Here is a 19,865-nt window from a genome sequence, read left to right as displayed (position 1 = left end):
AAGAAATGTTTGGTATAAAGTTTTGCTTTCATCGTAATGATGTCGTACGAAGGAAAGAAAAAATAATTATTTGCATAGTAATTTCCATACAGCAATATTTTACGCTGTTCACCTTGACATATTTCACTTTGCACGCAAGTTTCGCATAAGCAAAATATAATGTAGACACTTAATCAAAGTTGAATTAACTAATAACATTTTTAAATAACCTAAAAAAAATCCTACAAGAGAAGTAGGGAAAATGTACTTTTGGAAATTTTTATTTTACTATAATTACATACTTTTAGTACACACAAAAAGATTAAATAAGAGAAACTTCTCTATAAACCGAGAGAAAAATCAACTACCAAGTTTTTCAATTTTGATTTTTTCTACTTTTGGAATATAATAGCAAATTTACAAGAGAGCAAATTATTAAAAAAATGCTGAAATCAAATTATTAAAAATAATTTAGAAATGCACAAAAAGTTTAAGCCTGGAAAGTCTACATTTAAACCTAAAATAAAACAATTTTCTTATTTAAATGCCATAGAACGCTTCGCGAATCAACGAAGTTTATTATAAATGAAATAGATTGAAAGAAGCCGACCTAGTTGTCGATCCTAAGTGCTTTTACGTGTAGGACTAATTCGAATGACTCGTTCAATTTTATTCATTTTATATGTATATTATAGAAATAAAGTGATTTCATACCAGATTATAACATTAGACTTTACCTAGGCTATTATTACTATGTGCCTCCATGGATTTCAAAAATCAAAACATGTTATTATACTAATATTATAAATGCGAAAGTTTAGATCAGTCTTTCCCAAATTGGGCGATAACGCCCCACCTTGTAGGCGCTGCAGGTTTCAAGTTCCGAATTATAGTAAAAGTTTTGTTTATAATTCTCCGTTAATATACATATATAGGTCACAATAATTAATTAATTTAATTTGAAGTTATAATTGTTTTTAATTATGTGAAAATATGGGGGCGCTAAAAATATTTATTCTCAAAGTAGGCAGTAGACAAAATTAAGTTTGGGAACCACTGGTTTAGATGGATGTTTTTTTGAAGGTATCTACGGAATAGCTCAACTGATCTTGATGATATTTGATACATATGAAAAACATAGTTTGGAAGAATATAGGCAACTTATTAAGTTATTTTTGTTTCCGAGCGGACGGACTCGCGGGCCACAGCTAGCAAATAGTATAGGTTATGCATGCACTACTATTACTACGTAGGAAATTAAAAGAAACACACTTAAATATTTAATAATCAATTTAATTTATGTTATACAGTATGTAACTTAAATCTAATATTTACATGTAATAAAAAAATAATAGAATATTCTAAAATTTTAATCATCCTGTAGTAATTTTTCTTCTATGTCTATGTCTTCCATCTTTCTCTTTCTAGCTTTCGGTCTCTTCCCATGTATCGTGTCCAGTTTTATTTTTTTAGCTTGTTTTTTCTTTTCCTTCAACTGTAACTTTCTCTTTGCCGCCTTTTCTGGATTGTGTACTTTTTCTTGTAGAATAACCTGTTAAAATTATATTTTTAGTAATGTCTTAATATATCTGTATTTTATCGTATATTTATCGCTGTTAAGTGAAATATTTACACTTGTTCGTAATTAATTATTTTATACTGGCAACTTATAATTTAGCATAGACAAAAAACATCGTAAATCAGTAAAAAAATAAAGCGCAATTTTTATTACTGGCTAGCAAAAAAAATATGAATAAAAAATCGGTTCCCTATTTTCGGATTAATCTAGGATAATAAAATATTTTTTTCCTATAGTAAACACTAGCTATTGTCCGCAACTCCGTCCGCGTGGAATGAAAAAAATCTTAATTAGTTTCAGGAAATTATTCGATTTTGTTTTTACCTGTTTAACCTTCCCCAGAACAGAACATTTCAAGGCCAAGATAAGATAAATCCATTCAGCCGTTCTCGAGTTTTAGCGAGACTAACGAACAGCGATTGATTTTTATATACATAAATTATTATTAGTATGAAAGTTTACCTTTTTCCTTTCAGCTCGTCTTATGTTCAGTCTGGTTTGTGCCTCCGCTACCAATTTACTATATTCAATATCGCCGATCTTCCTCCTCAACTTCTTGCCGAGTCTCCCCGCCAGTTGCTTAGCAACAGTCGCCGGTGTCGCCGCGTCACCCGTAGAAAGTTCTCGAACAATCGGCGGCAGTATCACGTCAATCACTTTATTAACGTCGTCAGCCTCTAAGAAACTTATCACATGTAACCACATTGTGAAGATTGCTGATCTCTGGAAATAAATCATTGTATTTATTTAATTTCATGCCTAAATTGATATTAGATGGTAGAGCGTCGGTGCCTCAGGGGTTTAAGCACTTGACTTGTTATCTGCAGGTCCTGGGTTCGAATCCCGTCATGTACTAAAGTGTTTTTCGATTTACATATGTATATTTATCCGTTATTAAGATGTCCGTTTTACTAACAATTTTCATTGGGCAATTGGCAATTCTATAGTAAATACTTACAATATTCATAGAAGTGGCCGCTCTAGCCACTTCAGCGTTAATAGCTCTTCGTAACTTGAATAATATCCATCGGATGTTAACTTTTGCGCTGTCTGACTCCGTCTCGTCAGAGTCTACTTTGTTTGATAATTGAAATGATGACATCGTATGAATCAGTTTTAATATTAAAAACATAACATCGGTTACCTGAAAGAGAATTTATAATTAAACATATCCAATATAGAAATAAATTCCAGCTTGATACCTTCACGCGTTTTCGAGAAAATAGGTCTTTACAGACAGACGGACGGACAACAAAGTGATCCTATAAGGGTTTTTTGCTATGAGGTACGGAACCCTAAAAATCGTGGGTTAGTTCTTGTATATAAAATATAGGATTTTTAGTAATTCACGACTCTCTCGTGACTTCTTACGTGAGTAATTAAAAAAAAAGCTTAATTATATTTATACCCTATAAGACCCGGTGATAGTGTAGCTACTTAAAAGTAAAAGATTTTTAATAGAGTATAAAAATTTGTTAATTGGGTTCTGTATAAATAAATATTATTATCACTTACCACGTCCGCCATATCTTTACTGACATTAGGCGTGTATTGTGCGCACAAATCTAATATCAAACTCCTCAAGCAGGCCTCAGTTTCGTAATAAATAAATCCTCTATCACTTTCCAACTTCTTTTTCACAATCATATCCAAATGCCCAACATCAACAGACAAAAGTATCTTTCCCAGTATTCTGGCACATCTCATACGAACCCACGCGTGAGGATACGCCAATAACACTTTACATTGCTCCGCGATCTCATCAAATTCACTAAAGAAATTATCATCCTTCAAACTAGACGCGCAATGGATGGTTATTTTTTCTATAAAGTTCAACATTTGTATTAAACTGTGATCTCTTTCTTTTTGTTTCTCTTCATCTGATTTATCGCCTTGATCTAGTTTTATCTTGACGAATTGTCCTTCAGTATTTTCGTTACTTAATAGCATTATTTTGCCGCTAACCAGCGGTAGTATCGAATTAAGACGGGTTTTAAATTGTTCTTGTTCAACGTTAACAAATCTTGTTGCTAATTGAGATGCTAATTCAAAATGTACTGGCTGCAAAACAAAAATATTAAATATTACTATGAATTTGGCTAAAAATATTATAAATTTTATATATAAAATTCTCTAGCACAATTTTCGTTCCCATACTCCTCCGAAACGGCTTGACCGATTCGCATGAAATTTTGTGAGCATATTGAGTAGGTCTGAGAATCAGGCAACATCAATTTTTATCCCGCGGACGGAGTCGCGGGCGACAGCTATTAATAGATATGGGATTATATGATCATATTCTCTCTCTCTCTCTCTCAAGGTGCCTCTCCATTTTATGGAGGTTGGCCGTCTTACTTCTAATTACTAATATTATAAATGCGAATATTTGGATGGATGGATGTTTGAACGTATCTCCAGAACGACTTAACGAATCTTGATGAAATTTGGCATACATATAGAACACAGTCTGGAAGAACAAATAGTCTACTTATTATTATTTTTTAATCCCGCGCGGACGGAGTCGCGGGTGACAGCTAGTTGTATATAAAATGTTATAATTCCACCATAAACTCAAAATGCAATCCTGTACCTGGTTATCCTGAAAGAAAGCCAGCACCAGATCAAATAATTTATTCTTCTGAGTTGAAGGGAGTTTGTTGAGCATAGCTTCAATGCAGTCAGCGGCCGAGGCGCGGCATTCCGGCGCTGGATCGTTCACCATACACGCGCCCAGTGCTAGGAATATATATTCACTGAACTTTGTTAATTGTGCCTGAAACAAGCAATATTAATTACCAATCTTAAAGAAATCAATTAATATAAAAATTACCGTGGGTTTCTGAGCCTCCGATTAAAACATCTTGTTATCTGTTTTGTCGGAAATTAAATAAATAAAATAACATTTAATCCTTTCAATATAATAAATAATTATAAAGAAATAACACATAAAAACATAACATTATTAAGAAACAGGAAATATATATTATACAAAGACAGGGATAACGATATATTTTAAACAAAGATTTTGGTGTCAGAAACCTACAGTTATTCGGTCAATTTAAACCTCAAGGTCACAATGAAAAGTAACATAGCTACGAAAATCATTATCCTTTTGTGTGTCTAGTTCATCAATGCCACTGTGTAACGCGTATTTGAAGTTATCGAACCTTCTTGGTAGCAGAGTTGGTTGTACGCTGTCATGGAGGTCGTATACAATTATTGAATCTTCAGTATTAATATATTCAAAGGTTATTATACACAAATATATATTTTTGGACATTTTTCTTCGTTTGAAATTCTTCAGACAAGTTGGTAAAATATATAAACTTACCGGATTAAGTTTATTTATTATCATAGCAATAAACTTGAGCGAAGACTCTCTGCCGTGCTGCAGCTCGTAGTTCAATTGAGTCACGAAGAATTCTATGTATTTGTCCATACGTTTGCCCGGCGTATAATGTGTTAGGTAATTTACGAATAGTCCACGGGCTTCGTCTCTGAAACAAAAAATAAAATACTGCATAACTTTTTATATAACTATATAAGAAAATTAAAAATAAAAAGAAATATTAATGTTACTGATATTAAAAATGTTTAGATGGATGGATGGATGTATCTATCTCCGAAACGGGAAATGATATCGCTGAAATTTGGCATAGATGAAGAACATAGCCTGGAAGAACGCATAGGATTCTCCCGCGTGGAAGAAGTCGCCGGCGACAGCTAGTGTTACAAATAAGTAACCGTCTATCATTTTTTTTAAAAAAAGGACATAAAAGGTGACTGTTCATATTATATTACTTCAAATTACATATCAAATTTTATATTTATGCCATGGTAATAAGGTTCAATTTTCCCTGGCTAGATCAATACCGTTCAGAAAACTTAATTGAATCTCTAAAGTGAATTCAATGACTAAACATGGGTTTCCGAGCCCAAATTCCCATTTAAAACATATAATCTCTGGTTCTGATGACGATATGTTTTATACATTGATTTTGGCCTCAGAAACCAACGATTAAAGATTTTATTGTTAAAACGAACCTTGATCTTGCTGATTCACTTAATATACAAATCTTGGATACTTTCTCCATAACTTCGTGCAACTCTGGTGATACAAGTCTTCCTTCTAAAATAGCTTTTAATAAAGCAAACGAATTCGCCTGTTTCTCGTCACTCTGGCAATCTTCTTCCGCGTAAAGTAATAAAGTTTTCAATTGATCAGCTTCTAATTTATAATATTTTACATTACGTATTAACATTGTAACCGCCTGAAAAGAATTTATTATTTTACAAAAAACTGTGGTTTTGCGTTACTACAAATTATTGGTACAAAAGTAAACTCGCAAAGCGAGTCGACAACGTCGTTAGCGGCACTGAAAGCGTTAAGATATTAAAAATGACATAAACTGTTAGGAAGAAAATTGTGGCGGTGTACTGGCGCAACACTAGCCTTATTAAAATGTCAACATTTATTTCCCCTCACTAATCTGACACTTGACTTTGTAACGAAAGCGCGTCATCCGCGCCAAAGGATTCTAACAGTGGTAGAGCCCGCTTTAACATCTTCGCACGAATTGTCCCGCCTCGCCCGGTGAAATACCACGACCACACAGAACACAGGTGTCAAGTGGAAGCTATTCCGCGTGCAGTCTGATGAGTGTGCGTCCCGGAGGCCTAATTTAGTCCTCTTTCCCTTCCCACCCTTTTTTCTTATAAGAGAAGGATGGGAAGTGGAAGTGGACTTTCCGGATGAGAGGATGCATGGGAAGGGAAAATATTTTCTTTCTGTGCATCCTCTCCTCCGTCGATTAAAGGTAAGCAACGCAAATGCAATTGCGTATGTCTATGGGAAACGGTCACTTCACTATTTCAGCGATTTCAGGTGGCCGCTCGCACGTTGCCACCTTATGATATAAAAAACTAATAATGTCTAAAAAAAATGTGTTAAAAAATGCAAATTTAAATACCTTAAAAGCATTCCTCACTAAATGATAGTTATCATTCTGTTTGCTTATTTCAAACGTCGCATATTTATGTAATATCAAAAATATCGTCTTCACAATATCTTGTATCATTTCTTCTAATGTTGTTGTGCTTACCCTAATTGTCCATAAAGTCGTGATACATTTCATTGCAACAGTACACACTTTTATATGTTCACTTTTCAATGAATCTACTAATAAAGGTATTAATGCATCTACAAACGTACGACATTCCATTCTCGATACTTTTTCTCTTTTCAATATAATATAAAGTATATTCAAACTAAATTCAACTAAAACGTGAGCATTTGCCTTACTAGATGTCTTAACAAGTCTCGCTTGAGATTCTTTATTTCTTTTCGGTATTTCGGGTATAATAAAACAATCAGGTTTCACTTCTAACATCTTTTCTTTTTGTTTATCAGTTATTTTTCTTTTAGGAACTCCTAAAACGAATTCGGGAATATTCTCCGAAGCTATACCATGTAAAAATATGAATAACGATTCGATATCAATAAATTTATTTGTAACCAAACCTGTAGATACGTGCATTAATGCTTCTTGTACTTTTAAAACGATTTTCTTCGATTGATGCTTTTGTAATACATCTTTAAATGGCATTAATAGATTAATTAAACATCTCTGTGTTATATTCTGTGATACAATCATTAACGTGACATAACTTTTCTTGCTAGGTTTCGCTTCTGGTGTTTTATAATGTAATTTATCAACTTCTTTCTCTTCTGATAATGAACCGAATAAATCATTTGTACATACGTTTAGTATATAATCTAAATTATCATCTAAATCACCGGCTTTGAATTCAGTTTTTAATGCATCTAATATTGAATGTATTGTTGCAACTAATACGTGAACTTGAAAACCTCTTGTAAGTAATAAAGTGAGGTGTTCAAGGAATACACCAATGTATGAAGTACCAACGGTTAACATAATCTTTTTAACAATATCTCTGGCTACTATTCTAACTTGCTTTAATGGAGATTTTAAAAATGAACATAATTTTGTGATAATTCTGAAAAGAAAAAAATAGATTATAAATACAATCGAACCTGGAGAAGCGAGAATTGGATAATCGTAAATCCTCTATAAGTCTGGACCCGACAGACGACCTCCATGATCGAGAAACTAGGGTTAGAAAAAAACCTTTATAAGCGAGAAAATTATCGCGGTTCCTTATATTCTCGCTTATTCGGTTCGAATGTAATTTTATACCTCTTTCCCTTCCCACCCTTTTTCTTATAAGTAAAGAATGGAAAGTGGATGTGGATTTTCCGGATTAAGGGATGCATGGGAAGGGAAAATATTTTTTATAAAGGTAAAACGCATCTGCACTTGCGGATATCTATGGGCAGCGGTCGCTTCGCTATTTCAACGATTTCAGACGGCCGCTTTTTGCCACGTTATAATAGAAAAAATGTATTTTTTCGATGTTACTACATTTATCTATTTTTTTTCTAAATAATATCACAATCGTTATATCTCAACATTAGTCAACATCCCATCAGATATGTTCACTTTATAAATTTGGGAGTTTTCGCAATGTAAAATAAAAACACATTAACTGCAAAACTCAGAGTTGTAAAAAGGTCTATGAGAATATCTTAGCATATATTAAGTAAAAGAAACCTTCAATAAATGCCTTTTTAAGTAACAATTAGAAAACTCTAAGTATATAAGTTTTAAAATGAGTCTTACCCTGGCAACTGATGCTTTAAAACATCTCCCGGTAGTCTTTGCAGTAGTTTCACCAGAGCCAAAGCTATTGGCACCCTCACCATGTCCTCTTCCTGACGAGAGAATCCCATCTTTCGCCGGTTCAACTTATGTGACTCTTCATGTTCTGTCATTTTACCTATTGCACTGAGAAAAAAATATTTTTTAGAAGGAATATACACTGAATAGGAAGAAATATATGTACTCTATTATATATAGCAATTATAATGGCATAGTCAAACAAAAATATCTGGCATGTCAAATCTACACGAGCATAGAAAATTTTGGAAAAAAAAATTACAAGACAGTTAAAGAACGAAAAATACTTTATGACACTTTTTTGACATTGACAGGGCTCTAGTGACCTGTCATAATTTAGTTAGACTTATGATCACCGAATCAGATATTCTCGTTGATTTACACTTATTTTATTGAATTAAATTCAAGCAACTAGTTATCATGGTTTTTTGGGATCGTTTAACAAAAATAATTTAGTTGCTTACCGATTTAACTGTGGTAACAATCCTGCAGTTAAAGATTTAATAATTCTATTCCCAACTGAAGGTGATACAACCGTTATTCTTTCAAATGCTGGTACATTAGATATTTCTTTGGTTATTTCTTCTTCCGGTTCTTCATTTTTATCAGCCAATTGCAAATCTGTTTCAATGTCATTTGCTTCTTCACTTGTTTCATTATCTTCATCTGCATTATCATTAGTCGTAAGTGTTTCAACTTTTTCTCCATTGTCTTTTATTTTTTTAGTCATATTTGTAAGCCATGTTTTAGGTAATTCGATATTTTTGATTTTAGAAAAATCGAAATGAAAAGCATCGATTATTCCAACCAAAATACGTGTCAATTGTTTCTGATGTTCTGTAGAATGTCTCATTTTATTCAAATATAATTTGAGAATAACCTCATAATGATACCATGGTAATAATCTACAGCAAGTTGAAATTACATCGATGCATGCATCGATTAAAGAATTTTTGTCTGAATATTTATCATCGCATATGTATACAGACGCTAAAGGTAAAATGAAGTTTGTTAATGTTCTTGGTGTGGGACATTTGATCATTTTTTTAGCTATTTTACTAAATCTTAGTAAAGCTCTAACACGTCTATGTAATTGCAAATGACAGATATTTTCAAAGAAATCAACTTCCAAATCTTCTTTATTTATCAAATAGCTTAAATCAGATAAAACTACATCTGCTTCTGGACATTCTCTTGCTAATTCTCCTAACAATGAAATTGATTCTGTACGTAAATTCTCATTTTTATTATCTCTTATTCCAGTAGAAATGAGCGCTAAAACAGTGTCTCGTACTAAAAATTGACCATCGGCAGCTGATCTATATTTAAGTAGCAATTTAGGAAGTATTTTCTTTAAACATAATCCTGCACTATCACGAAGTCCAATATCTTTCTCTGTGCGTATAAAATAGAAACAATTATTTATAATAAGTATGGCAAGGTCCACATTAATTTCATTGTTGTCTGCCATTCTGTATATTTCCTTGTAAGCATCTAATCTTCTATCAAAATCTGGCTGTTCTATCCATCTTTTGTTAAACGCATTCATTTCTGTTATTACGTTAGCCATTTTAATAAATACTTCTTTATTTTCATTTACATTTTCCGCTATAGAAACGAGTAACTTTAGCAAAAGTTTCCTAACTTCAACAGGACTAACTTTGTTAAATAAGACAGCTATATTTTTAATATATCTTTGGGGATTCGCACTATGCCCTAAAAGATTTATAATTATGCTCACAGCGTATTCCATATTTTCTTCAGCCATATTCATACAAACTTTTTTAACCAAAATCGGTAGTAAAAGGCTTAATAAATCATTACACATTTCTGGTGTTGTCACCATTTCTGTTACTCTTGATAGGATTAAAAGATCTCTTTTGTTTACTGTATTCGATTTGGCACTATTCGCAACACGTCTTTTCATGACTTCTAAAATACTTGGTAAATGTGGCACCAAAATTTTACTTCCAAAATTCACTTCACTTGCAAAGTTACTACAAACATCTAATGATTTAAACGTTTCAATAGGCGTTATTTCATTTTCATCTTCCTCTTCTGTTAATGTTAATAATTTTTCTATCATATCCAAAATTAAATTAACTACAGCTGGATTAGTTTTAGGTGCTAACAGCAATTTAAATATGGCCGGCAAAACACTTAAATTAGTAGCATCAGAACACGTAACAAGAAGAATATAATATCTTGGATTCTGACACCACGTGTTAAATAATTTTAACAAAGATGTAGGGCTATGAATGCCTTCAATATGAAGTTTTGGGGTCAATGGCCAAATAAGTGTTTCGTATAATACATATAATTCTTCTTTATTCCAAGGATATTTATCGAATTGATCGAACAATTTCCCGAGAATACCAAGAGCTATAGCTCTGAGGTTTTTCATAACTTTTATATAACCAATATGTACTTTGTCAACATGGTTCAAGACACTCGCAATTTGAGAACAAACTGCGATGTACACTTTAAAAAGTTGACCAAGTAATGCATCATCCATTGATCCTCCAAAGTATTCACGCACTACGTCAAACAAATTAAGTACACTGTGGAGTTTACCAGGATAAGTAACAGATTTTAGATCTAAATTCATCAAAACAGTAACATAAATATCTTTAGGACTCATCGGAAAATATTGTTTAAAATATGAAAATGCCATTTCTATAAACATTTTCAATTCATTCTCTTTGCATCCACTTAAATATCTCATAACTAAAGATCTTTTTGTTTGACCTCCACCTTTTTTGTCCGCACCTAATTTGGACGTCATTTTACCGTACAGAATTCTTAATACAATTGGTAAAACATGTTCTCTGTCTTCAGGTTGAATGTTTTTAGAATCTTCTGTAATTTTAAAAAGCGTTAATTCATCTTTAAACTTTTTATCATCAACAAGATTGTATAAATTTTGTTTGTATGGTAGAATATTTTTGTTTTTATAATTTAAAACGCAATCCAATGCAAATTTTTGGAGACCAGGATTTTTATGTTTTAAGAATTCCATATAAAGCTCCCAAAATACTGATTCTTTGTACAATGCTCGAGGATTTTTAAATTGTGCTAACACTTGCATTATATTAATTAATGTTTTGAATATAATTTTGCCAGATTCTGAATTTTTTGTTTTATCATCGTCTAATTTTTCTAAATTCATTTCTATATCGTCTGTTTCTTCGTTTTCATCAATTTCCATTGGAGATTTGTCATGAATTTCTATATCAACTTTAAGTGCATTTGTATTGTTATTCTTTTTATAACCATCTTCAATGAATCTTAAGAAAATACCAACGACATCTCTATTTCTAGCTTCACACGCTTGTATACAAAATGTCATCGTTTTTAAAATCAAACTCCTATAATTATATAAATCAGGATTTTCATGTATATTATTATAAGATATGTATAAATCTTTTAAAGGTTCAAATGTCGTATTAATTTCATCATCAAATTGAAAAATAGATAAATTAATTTTAGCGTTTGCGAAAGAAAATTCAAGAGTTTCATAGAATATAGGCCAAAACTCTTCAACTGTTAATGCATTCCCGAAACTCGCGATAAATTCAATAACCGGCTCCCAAAGTAATTTGAAATTATTATACAAAACTCCGAGCATATATTTTAATACAAAATGATGGTATTCAGTATCCTTTGCAATCACATATTGTGTTGTATTAAATGACATTTTCTGTAATATATTTATTTGTGTTCTATATTCTTGTATAGATGGTGATATTGATTCAACTTCAAAACATTTACTAAATATAGAGAATTTTTCTACTTTATCACCTATTTGTACTGATTTATTTAATTCTTCAACATTTTCGAACAATTTATAAATATGTGTTGTTAATAAACGAACCTGCAAAAAAAAAAAAATTCATCATAGATTCATAAGTATTTAATTAATAACTAGCTGTCGCACGCGATTTCGTCTACGATGCATTGGAAAAGAACTTTATAAATCACCTATGTGTTCTTCCAGATGTTAAGTATTAATGTTAAATTTCATTGTTTTTTTTATATCATAAGGTAGCAAACGGGCGAGCGGCCACCTGAAATCGCTGAAATAGCGAAGTGACCGTTGCCCATAGACATACGCAATTGCATATGCGTTGCCTACCTTTAATCGACGGAGGAGAGGATGCACAGAAAGAAAATATTTTCTCTTTCCATGCATCCTCTCATCCGGAAAGTCCACTTCCACTTCCTAACCCTTCCTCACAAGAAAAAGGATGGGAAGGGAAAGAGGACTAAATTAGGCCTCCGGGACGCACACTCATCAGACGAAACGCGGAATTGCTTCCACTTCACGCCTGTCTTCTGTGTGGTCGTGGTATTTCGAGCCGGGCCAATTCGTGCCAAGATGTTAAAGCGGGCTCTACCACTGTCATCCATTACCATACACTGATATCCATTGAACCTTCTAACAAACATCCATCTAACTAAACAGTCTAATTTATAATATTACTAGCTATCACTCGCGACTCTGTCCGCGCGGAATTAAAAAAAAAACTTAATTAGTAGCCTATGTTTTCTTTCAGACGTTATTCCATATCTATGCCATGTTTTACACAAGATCCATGCAACCGTTTATGAGATATCTTCCAACAAACATCCATCCATCTAAACATTCACATTTATAATATTAGTAAAATTTAAAAACGTAAAATTTACTTACAATGTGAAATGGAGATGATACATTGGGTCTAAGATATGAATCGATTAATGATAAAAATGCATATGTTAATCCATTTTCTTGTTCATATGCTGTTAGATGTAAATCAAGAAGTTGCAATGCTGTTAAATAATTAGGATCCGCTGCGAATGGTACAATCACTGGCAAAAATTTATCAATATCACAAATGTTCTTCGTCATTTTACAACTGGATATATGTATAACACATTCGATAGCATTTGCTAATATAAATAAAACTTTTCTTGATTGTTTCGCGGTACCACTATTATCAAATTGTATTTTATTTTTCTCTTTATTTGCTTCCAGATTTTTATCATCCAGTATATCTAGGAGACAGTAAATGACTTCACTTATCTTCTTAATGCATATTTCAACATTCAATTTTTCAATATGAGGTAAACAAAATAAAACACTCATTAATTTATCAGGATTTTCAATATGACTTTCAACGTCACTTTCAAGAACGTTTTGTGCATATTCCATAAATAACGGCAGTCCTTTTCCAAAGTTTATCGGATATTTAACCCATTCGAATAATTTCATACCATTTTTAGATAATGGTGATTTTGTTAAGCATATTTTTGATAAAGTACACATAGATTCATTATTAAAATTTGATTGGACAACAAAGTTTAAGAACGGTGGAAGTATGTGTAAATCAAATTGTGAATAATCGACAACGTTTTCGACGAAATTAATAAGAATCTTCGGGAACGGTAAGGGCACTAGTGATTTTATAATTATTCCGGCATGTTCTTGTGATAAAAGTATATTCGAAGACAGTAGTAATAATGCACCAATCTGAGCGCAAACTTCTAAAACTCTTTCCGTTTTTTCTTCACAAATAACTTTAACAAGTACTATTGCAAATTGTTGAGGATTAATAAGGAATTTTCCTTTTTGATGTTCTATCACTTGTCCTGCTAATTTTAACACAAACTCCAAACATCTGTTAATATTATTATCTTCTTTGAAATTATCTTCTATAAATTTCATAACAGGAGTCCAGAATATTGAAAATTCTTTACATGAAATGCCATGGAGAGCATCTTCGATTGTTTGAGTTAGCACTTTAAACAATATTTCTTGATGTTCAATGTTATCTTTTAAATACTGTAGGAGAAGTGGAAAAAATGCTTCAGCACAGCTATGAAATTTATTAGCAACACCTTTGCAAATTTCAAATATCAAATGTCCTGTACCCGTAATTGCCTGGAAACAAGAAATGTATTGCAGTGTCAAAATTATTTTGATGGCTTCTGTTGATATGGTGGTAACTCAAACCATATATTTGAGGAGAGCATTTTTAATGTAAAAGTAATAAGTTAGGCTCAAAATGTTCAGATCAAACATATAGAACTATTTAATTTTTTATATTACTAGCTGTAGCCGGCAACTTTGTCCGCACACAAAAAAAAACTAAAGTAGTAACCTCTGTGTTTTTCCAGACTATGTTTTACATCTATGCCAAATTTCAGCTATATCCATTAAGCCATTCTGGAGATACCTTCAAACATATATCCATCCATCCATCTATACTTTTACATTAGTAAGACTAAAATTTAAAACTTACATGATCATTTGTAACCAGGTAATTTAAAGTATGCTGTAGAAATTTATTCTTGTCTCTTATATCTCTTGCGACAAATGCAAAACTTTCTGCAGCAAAATTATTAATATATTGAGGTTGATTCTCACTCAATAATGGTACAATCCTTTTAAGTACACTTTCTAGATCTTTCTTCAAATATGGTTTTAATATTTTAAATAAAAATGCCAAACATATTAATGTCCACTCTAGTCTTTCAGGATCTTTTGTGTTTAACAATTTTATAAGAATATCAAGAAACTTTGGAAAATGTGGATAGAAGTCATGTCTTAAATCTTTTGCTAAAGAAACTAAAATCCTGAAAAAAAAGTATTTTGTTAATATGAATAATTAAAATAAATTGTCGTGATTATTAAATTTAGAGTTTTTTTTACTATAGATTATAATTTATCTAATAAACTTGGCAATAAAATCGACAATTATTGAAAAAAATTTGTCTTGGGAATGTTATATTATAAGCAAACAGTAAACTAAAATGCTACACCAATAGGTTATATAAATTTTAAAAATATTGACCCAAAAATTTCTCAATATGAATGGCAACTAGTTGCCTTATAATTTCGTTCAAAAAATTAATGGTACTTACTCTAGTAATGGCTGCAAGCACAATTGGTCTTCTAAATTCAAATATTTCTCAACAGCATTTAATACTTCTTCTTTCTTATGTATTAACTGTTCTATGGTAACAACGCCATGGATTTCTTTTTTAAACTTTTTAAAGTTTTCCGTTAAGTTAAGAACGTTCCATTTTTGTAAAGCCAAGTGGAAGTGAGTTTCATTTTCCTCTGGATGGCCTGAATAAGCATGTTCGATGTGATATAACGCAGCATGGCGGATATCTATTAAATTTATTCGTTCCGCAAATGGAATAAACTGAAAAATTCAATTAAATCTTAAAAGGTATACTTCCGGCTTCGTCGTATTTACAAAGAAAATCGTAACCTAAAAATACATACCCGAAATGTGTTAGTTGTTTTATGTTTTACGGGTTTCGACTTCATGGTAACAATATTTTGTAATACAACTATCGCATAATTATGATATAATTATGAAAATGATATAAATTGATATTAAGAAAGCACTTAAAACCCACAAATTAAATACAACAAACATTTACAGTTCACCATACACCGTACACGTGCGTTTGACAAATGACAGCTGATATTGACATCTGGAAAGACAAAACTTTGAGCTGTAAAGGCATTCGGCGGCAGAAAATTTTATCAATAAATTGTACAATCATAATAAAAAATTACACATCTTTATCTGCCCTTAATTACGAACTCTAAAAGCTTAGAATTAGCTTTAAATTTTAAGACGTTCTCAAAGCATTTGGCATTTATTTATAAAAATATTTTCACATTTGCACAATCTATCAACTCTATTTCAGCGGATTTGTTTTTAAAGTCATTTATCTTGGCAATGTCAAATAAAACTTTGTTGAAAATTAAAAAAAATTGAATTGTGTTGATAATTAATTTTTCAATAATATTGAACTGAATTCTTTAGTCTACCTTATTATTTGCTATTAATCAATGCTTGCTAGGGCTGTTAATTCACTGCCATTTGGGCTTTCGCAAGGAATTACTAAACTTTACTTCTTAGGTAAGTATTATTTGTGATATAAAAAATCTCATTTCATCTATTATTTTAGAAAAATATCGCTTCCGTACGCTAATGTAGAGAATTTTGTATACATAGATCTTATAGGGAAATATATTTGTACAGTTACAAAAGCACTAGTCATTGTGAATACCATAATATGATAACAAATATGATAAGAAATTACACAAGACATCTGCAATAATAACTTTATTGTGAATCCCACAGCATTAACTTGGAAACAACAAGGGTTACATAGTCTTCAAGAGCATCACGCATATAATAAAATGGATGTAAAGATTTTGCCTGCCTTGCAAGATAACTATATGTACTTGATAGTAGATAAGGCTACCAAAGAAGCAGCAATAGTTGATCCTGTAGAACCAAATACTGTGTTAAAAGCTGTGGAAGAACAAGGAGTGAAACTGACAAAAGTTCTTACCACACATCATCACTGGTAAAGTATAATTATGGAGTAAATTCAAAAGTATCAAAGTTTTTTTAAGAAGTTAAGTAATTACAAAAATTACAGGGACCATGCTGGTGGCAATGAGAATTTGGTCAAAATGCACCCTGGTCTGGAAGTATATGGTGGAGATGAGCGTATTGGTGCTTTAACAAGGAAAGTAATGCACAATTCAAGATTTAATATTGGCAATCTGAATGTGCATTGCCTGTTTACACCGTGCCATACTTCTGGACATATCTGTTATTTTGTAACACCATCTGAAGAAGGGGAAGATGGTGCTGTGTTCACAGGTAACTAAATCTTATTAATATTTTAACTGTGAATATTTAGAAAGATGTTTCTTTGAAGGTATCTCCGGAATGGCTTAATGTATCTCATTGAAATTTTGTGTAGATGTAGAACATAGTCTGAAAGAACACAAAGGCTATAGTCCGTTCGCGTTAAGAAAATAGTGAGTCATATGTACAACTACAGGTGCATTCACAGTGGAGTAAAAATTGTAATAAGTATAAACATTGTAAATTACGCGTCTCTCTCTCTCTGCTATGGATTGATCCACTTTTGTTCCTTGGAATAGGTGAGGTATTCATTTTCAAAATTTAATGTTGAACGAGTAACACGCAAAATACACAACGGTTTTTGATTGAAGGCCTGACTTCAACTGGTCACTGTGAACTCGACTTTCTAATTTCTTGCATTTTAATTGGCTGCGGGGCGTGGCCAGTCCACAACGATGACTCACTATTTTCTTAACGCGACCAGACTATAGTTATTAAGTTTTTTTTATTCAGACAGCTAGTTATTAATATTAAAAATATTCAAATTATATAGTGGCTTGTGGCTAGCTGAGAGTATAAATATGTTTGCTGAAGGCTTTCTTATGAAATTGTATGCTACCATAAAAGCATTGTATAGTTTTGAGAAACCTGATTTATGTCCATACTATTTATTTTATGTATCATTCTGGTTAATTCTGATTTGATTCTGACAGGTGATACATTATTCCTTGGAGGATGTGGCAGATTCTTTGAAGGCACTGCTGAACAAATGCACCATGCCTTAATAGATGTGTTAAGTAACCTTCCAAATCAAACTAAGGTGTTCTGTGGCCATGAGTATTCTTTGCAAAACTTGAACTTTGCGTTACACGTTGAACCCGAAAATGAAAAAATTAAGGAAAAGATTAGTTGGTCTAAACAACGAAGAGATGAACGAAAACCAACTGTAAGTAAATAAGAACATTCCTTTTTGTTAATAAATTTGATCTTGTCTTTTACCAATAAATACTGAATCCTAGAATAAGAAAGAAAACGATGAGGATGATATGTGTTAGAAAGTATCTCCAAAATGGCTTAACGGATCTCAATGAAATTTAACATGGATGTAATACATAGGCTGGAAGACCACATAGGCTAATTATCTACTAATAAGATATTTATTTTTCAAATGTCGAAGATTTTGCACTTTTTTATGTGTAATCTAGTAATTTACAGAGGTATTTTATAATATTCAGTGCAACTAACATTGCAGCTTATTTCTAAAAGAACATCATAGTAACATGGAATGTGGATACATCCTGATATTGATGTAATTTGAATAAAATTTCCAGGTTCCGTCAACAATTGCCGAAGAAAAGTTGTACAATCCTTTCATGCGAGTGATGGTACCTTCAGTTATGGAACATGCTAATAAACATAATCCTATAGAAACTATGAAAGCCATTCGTCTTGAAAAGGATAATTTTAAAGGTTGATTAATTGGATGTAAATTTTGTATTTTTATGTTTGCATCTTATTTTGTTAAATTTCTTGTACTTGTTTCAATAAATATTATTTAAACATGGCTAAGAGTTCTTCTTTCCTACATTTTTAATTTGCTTTAAATACTTATAAAACCTGCCCAAACTCTTGTATAGAACAGAGTATATGACATCTCTTAATACAAATTTCAAATTCTGAATAAAAATTCAAGTAGTAAATATTAAATGGTTTAATATAACTTAAAGCTGACTATCACAAGAGAATAACTGAGTAATGTTGGTACCAATGTCATTGTTCCTTCTTTATGTAGGCTGACATTTCTTCTACATATTTCTCTTTCGATCTCTCAAACATAGCCACATATACCTGAAAAAAAAACAAATTGGCATAAAAAGAGAACGAAATATATACTATCTTCATACAGATTATATCTTAACATGTACAGTAAATATAATTTGTAAGACCACTTTTCCACTAAGCAACATTATCATTTCCACCGTGGCAATAAAAATAAGCAGATGAATAACAAGGATACATACTCTCTTTTCATCATGAGTCAGGTTTCTCCATCTTGAAGCTAATTGCCTCGTTATTTCCTGTTTTGAAGGCTCTGATCCCATTTCTGTAGCAGTTTCAGCTACAACTAAAGGTCTCTGTTCTTGACAAAATTGGAAGAAAGCATTGCAGGGTTTTTTCGGAGCATTTGGATCTCTTTCAGGCTAAAATGAAAGGATTTTCATTATTCACACTTGACATTTCATAATTGTTGTAACTGTACACATATTATTTTATAAAATGGTATTGGTTATATTTTTTATATTGTTGAGATCATGAGAGAAATTTATAATATAGAAACACTAGTGTAAACTAACCTTATCTGCTTTACTTTTTCTTTTTGTTCCTGTTTTCTTGCCTCCTGTAGCGTTTTGCTTTTCAGCATTTCTTGGCATCGGTTGAGATTTGGTTACAGGACGAGCGACCCGCGATGTCACCTCTGGCTTAACATCAACCTCCACAGCTGTTATTCTGAACGGATCACCATGTTTATCCAGTCTTTCAACCAGAAGTTTTATATCTTTCTTATATCGTTTTGTTATTCTTTTAACTTCATGTATCCTGCAAGGAATGCAATCCTATCATACTTCAGTAACACACAAATAATAACATCGCGCTAAAACACGAACCTATTTACAATTCTTTCGTTATCCTGTTGCAGTACCTCACATCGCTCTAACAATAACTGATATTTTCGTCTGCAAATATCCTCCTCGGAAGGTAAACTAACCATATCATCTGAGTCGTCAGAAATATTCGAGTTAATCTGCTGGACTGTCATTTTAAATTATTTCAAAGCTACAAAGTTCAACACAACAAAATTTCTTTTTATTTAGTTGTCGC

The 19,865-nt window shown here is 31.9% G+C and overlaps 3 protein-coding genes across 3 annotated transcripts; 1 reads left to right on the top strand and 2 right to left on the bottom strand.

Annotated features, from left to right (window-relative positions):
- Nucleotides 1–1,292: 1,292 nt before the first annotated feature.
- LOC106119008 (small subunit processome component 20 homolog) lies at nt 1,293–15,637 on the bottom strand. Its single transcript, XM_013313832.1, has 14 exons — nt 15,593–15,637; nt 15,223–15,509; nt 14,601–14,934; nt 13,010–14,239; nt 8,781–12,190; nt 8,260–8,424; nt 6,529–7,576; nt 5,603–5,829; nt 4,890–5,055; nt 4,149–4,331; nt 3,074–3,619; nt 2,517–2,702; nt 2,021–2,281; nt 1,293–1,531 (listed from the first exon to the last, which is right to left on the bottom strand). The coding sequence occupies exons 1-14, from the start codon at nt 15,635–15,637 to the stop codon at nt 1,349–1,351; spliced, it is 8,271 nt and encodes a 2,756-aa protein (XP_013169286.1). The 3' UTR covers nt 1,293–1,348.
- A 399-nt stretch (nt 15,638–16,036) lies between these two features.
- On the top strand, nt 16,037–18,542 carry tzn (hydroxyacylglutathione hydrolase tenzing norgay). The gene is made up of 5 exons (XM_013314079.1): nt 16,037–16,241; nt 16,467–16,695; nt 16,771–16,997; nt 17,699–17,931; nt 18,317–18,542. Exons 1-5 carry the CDS (start codon nt 16,172–16,174, stop codon nt 18,458–18,460), a joined length of 903 nt encoding a protein of 300 aa, XP_013169533.1. The 5' UTR covers nt 16,037–16,171; the 3' UTR covers nt 18,461–18,542.
- Nucleotides 18,543–18,678: 136 nt separating this feature from the next.
- On the bottom strand, nt 18,679–19,863 carry LOC106119177 (non-histone protein 10). The gene is made up of 4 exons (XM_013314080.1): nt 19,652–19,863; nt 19,340–19,583; nt 19,007–19,186; nt 18,679–18,833 (listed from the first exon to the last, which is right to left on the bottom strand). Exons 1-4 carry the CDS (start codon nt 19,801–19,803, stop codon nt 18,756–18,758), a joined length of 654 nt encoding a protein of 217 aa, XP_013169534.1. The 5' UTR covers nt 19,804–19,863; the 3' UTR covers nt 18,679–18,755.
- Nucleotides 19,864–19,865: the final 2 nt, after the last annotated feature.

This window comes from Papilio xuthus, unplaced genomic scaffold, assembly GCF_000836235.2.
Source record: "Papilio xuthus unplaced genomic scaffold, Pxut_1.1 DF827542.1, whole genome shotgun sequence".
NCBI lineage: Eukaryota > Metazoa > Arthropoda > Insecta > Lepidoptera > Papilionidae > Papilio > Papilio xuthus.
Note: the sequence above shows the minus strand (reverse complement) of the source record. Positions and strands in the feature narration are given on the sequence as shown.

Excerpts from the sequence above, each read along its gene's own strand:
- LOC106119177 (XM_013314080.1), bottom strand. The coding sequence starts at position 19,803 with ATGACAGTCCAGCAGATTAACTCGAATATTTCTGACGACTCAGATGAT. Across the intron at positions 19,584-19,651 it reads AACGAAAGAATTGTAAATAG|GATACATGAAGTTAAAAGAA; the intron begins GTTCGTGTTTTA and ends CATTCCTTGCAG. Across the intron at positions 18,834-19,006 it reads TGACTCATGATGAAAAGAGA|GTATATGTGGCTATGTTTGA; the intron begins GTATGTATCCTT and ends TTTTTTTTTCAG.
- LOC106119008 (XM_013313832.1), bottom strand. The coding sequence starts at position 15,637 with ATGAAGTCGAAACCCGTAAAACATAAAACAACTAACACATTTCGG. Across the intron at positions 4,332-4,889 it reads TAATAAATAAACTTAATCCG|GCACAATTAACAAAGTTCAG; the intron begins GTAAGTTTATAT and ends TGCTTGTTTCAG. Across the intron at positions 2,282-2,516 it reads CGGCCACTTCTATGAATATT|AGATCAGCAATCTTCACAAT; the intron begins GTAAGTATTTAC and ends ATTTATTTCCAG.
- tzn (XM_013314079.1), top strand. The coding sequence starts at position 16,172 with ATGCTTGCTAGGGCTGTTAATTCACTGCCATTTGGGCTTTCGCAAGGA. Across the intron at positions 16,242-16,466 it reads TACTAAACTTTACTTCTTAG|CATTAACTTGGAAACAACAA; the intron begins GTAAGTATTATT and ends TGAATCCCACAG. Across the intron at positions 16,998-17,698 it reads AGATGGTGCTGTGTTCACAG|GTGATACATTATTCCTTGGA; the intron begins GTAACTAAATCT and ends TGATTCTGACAG.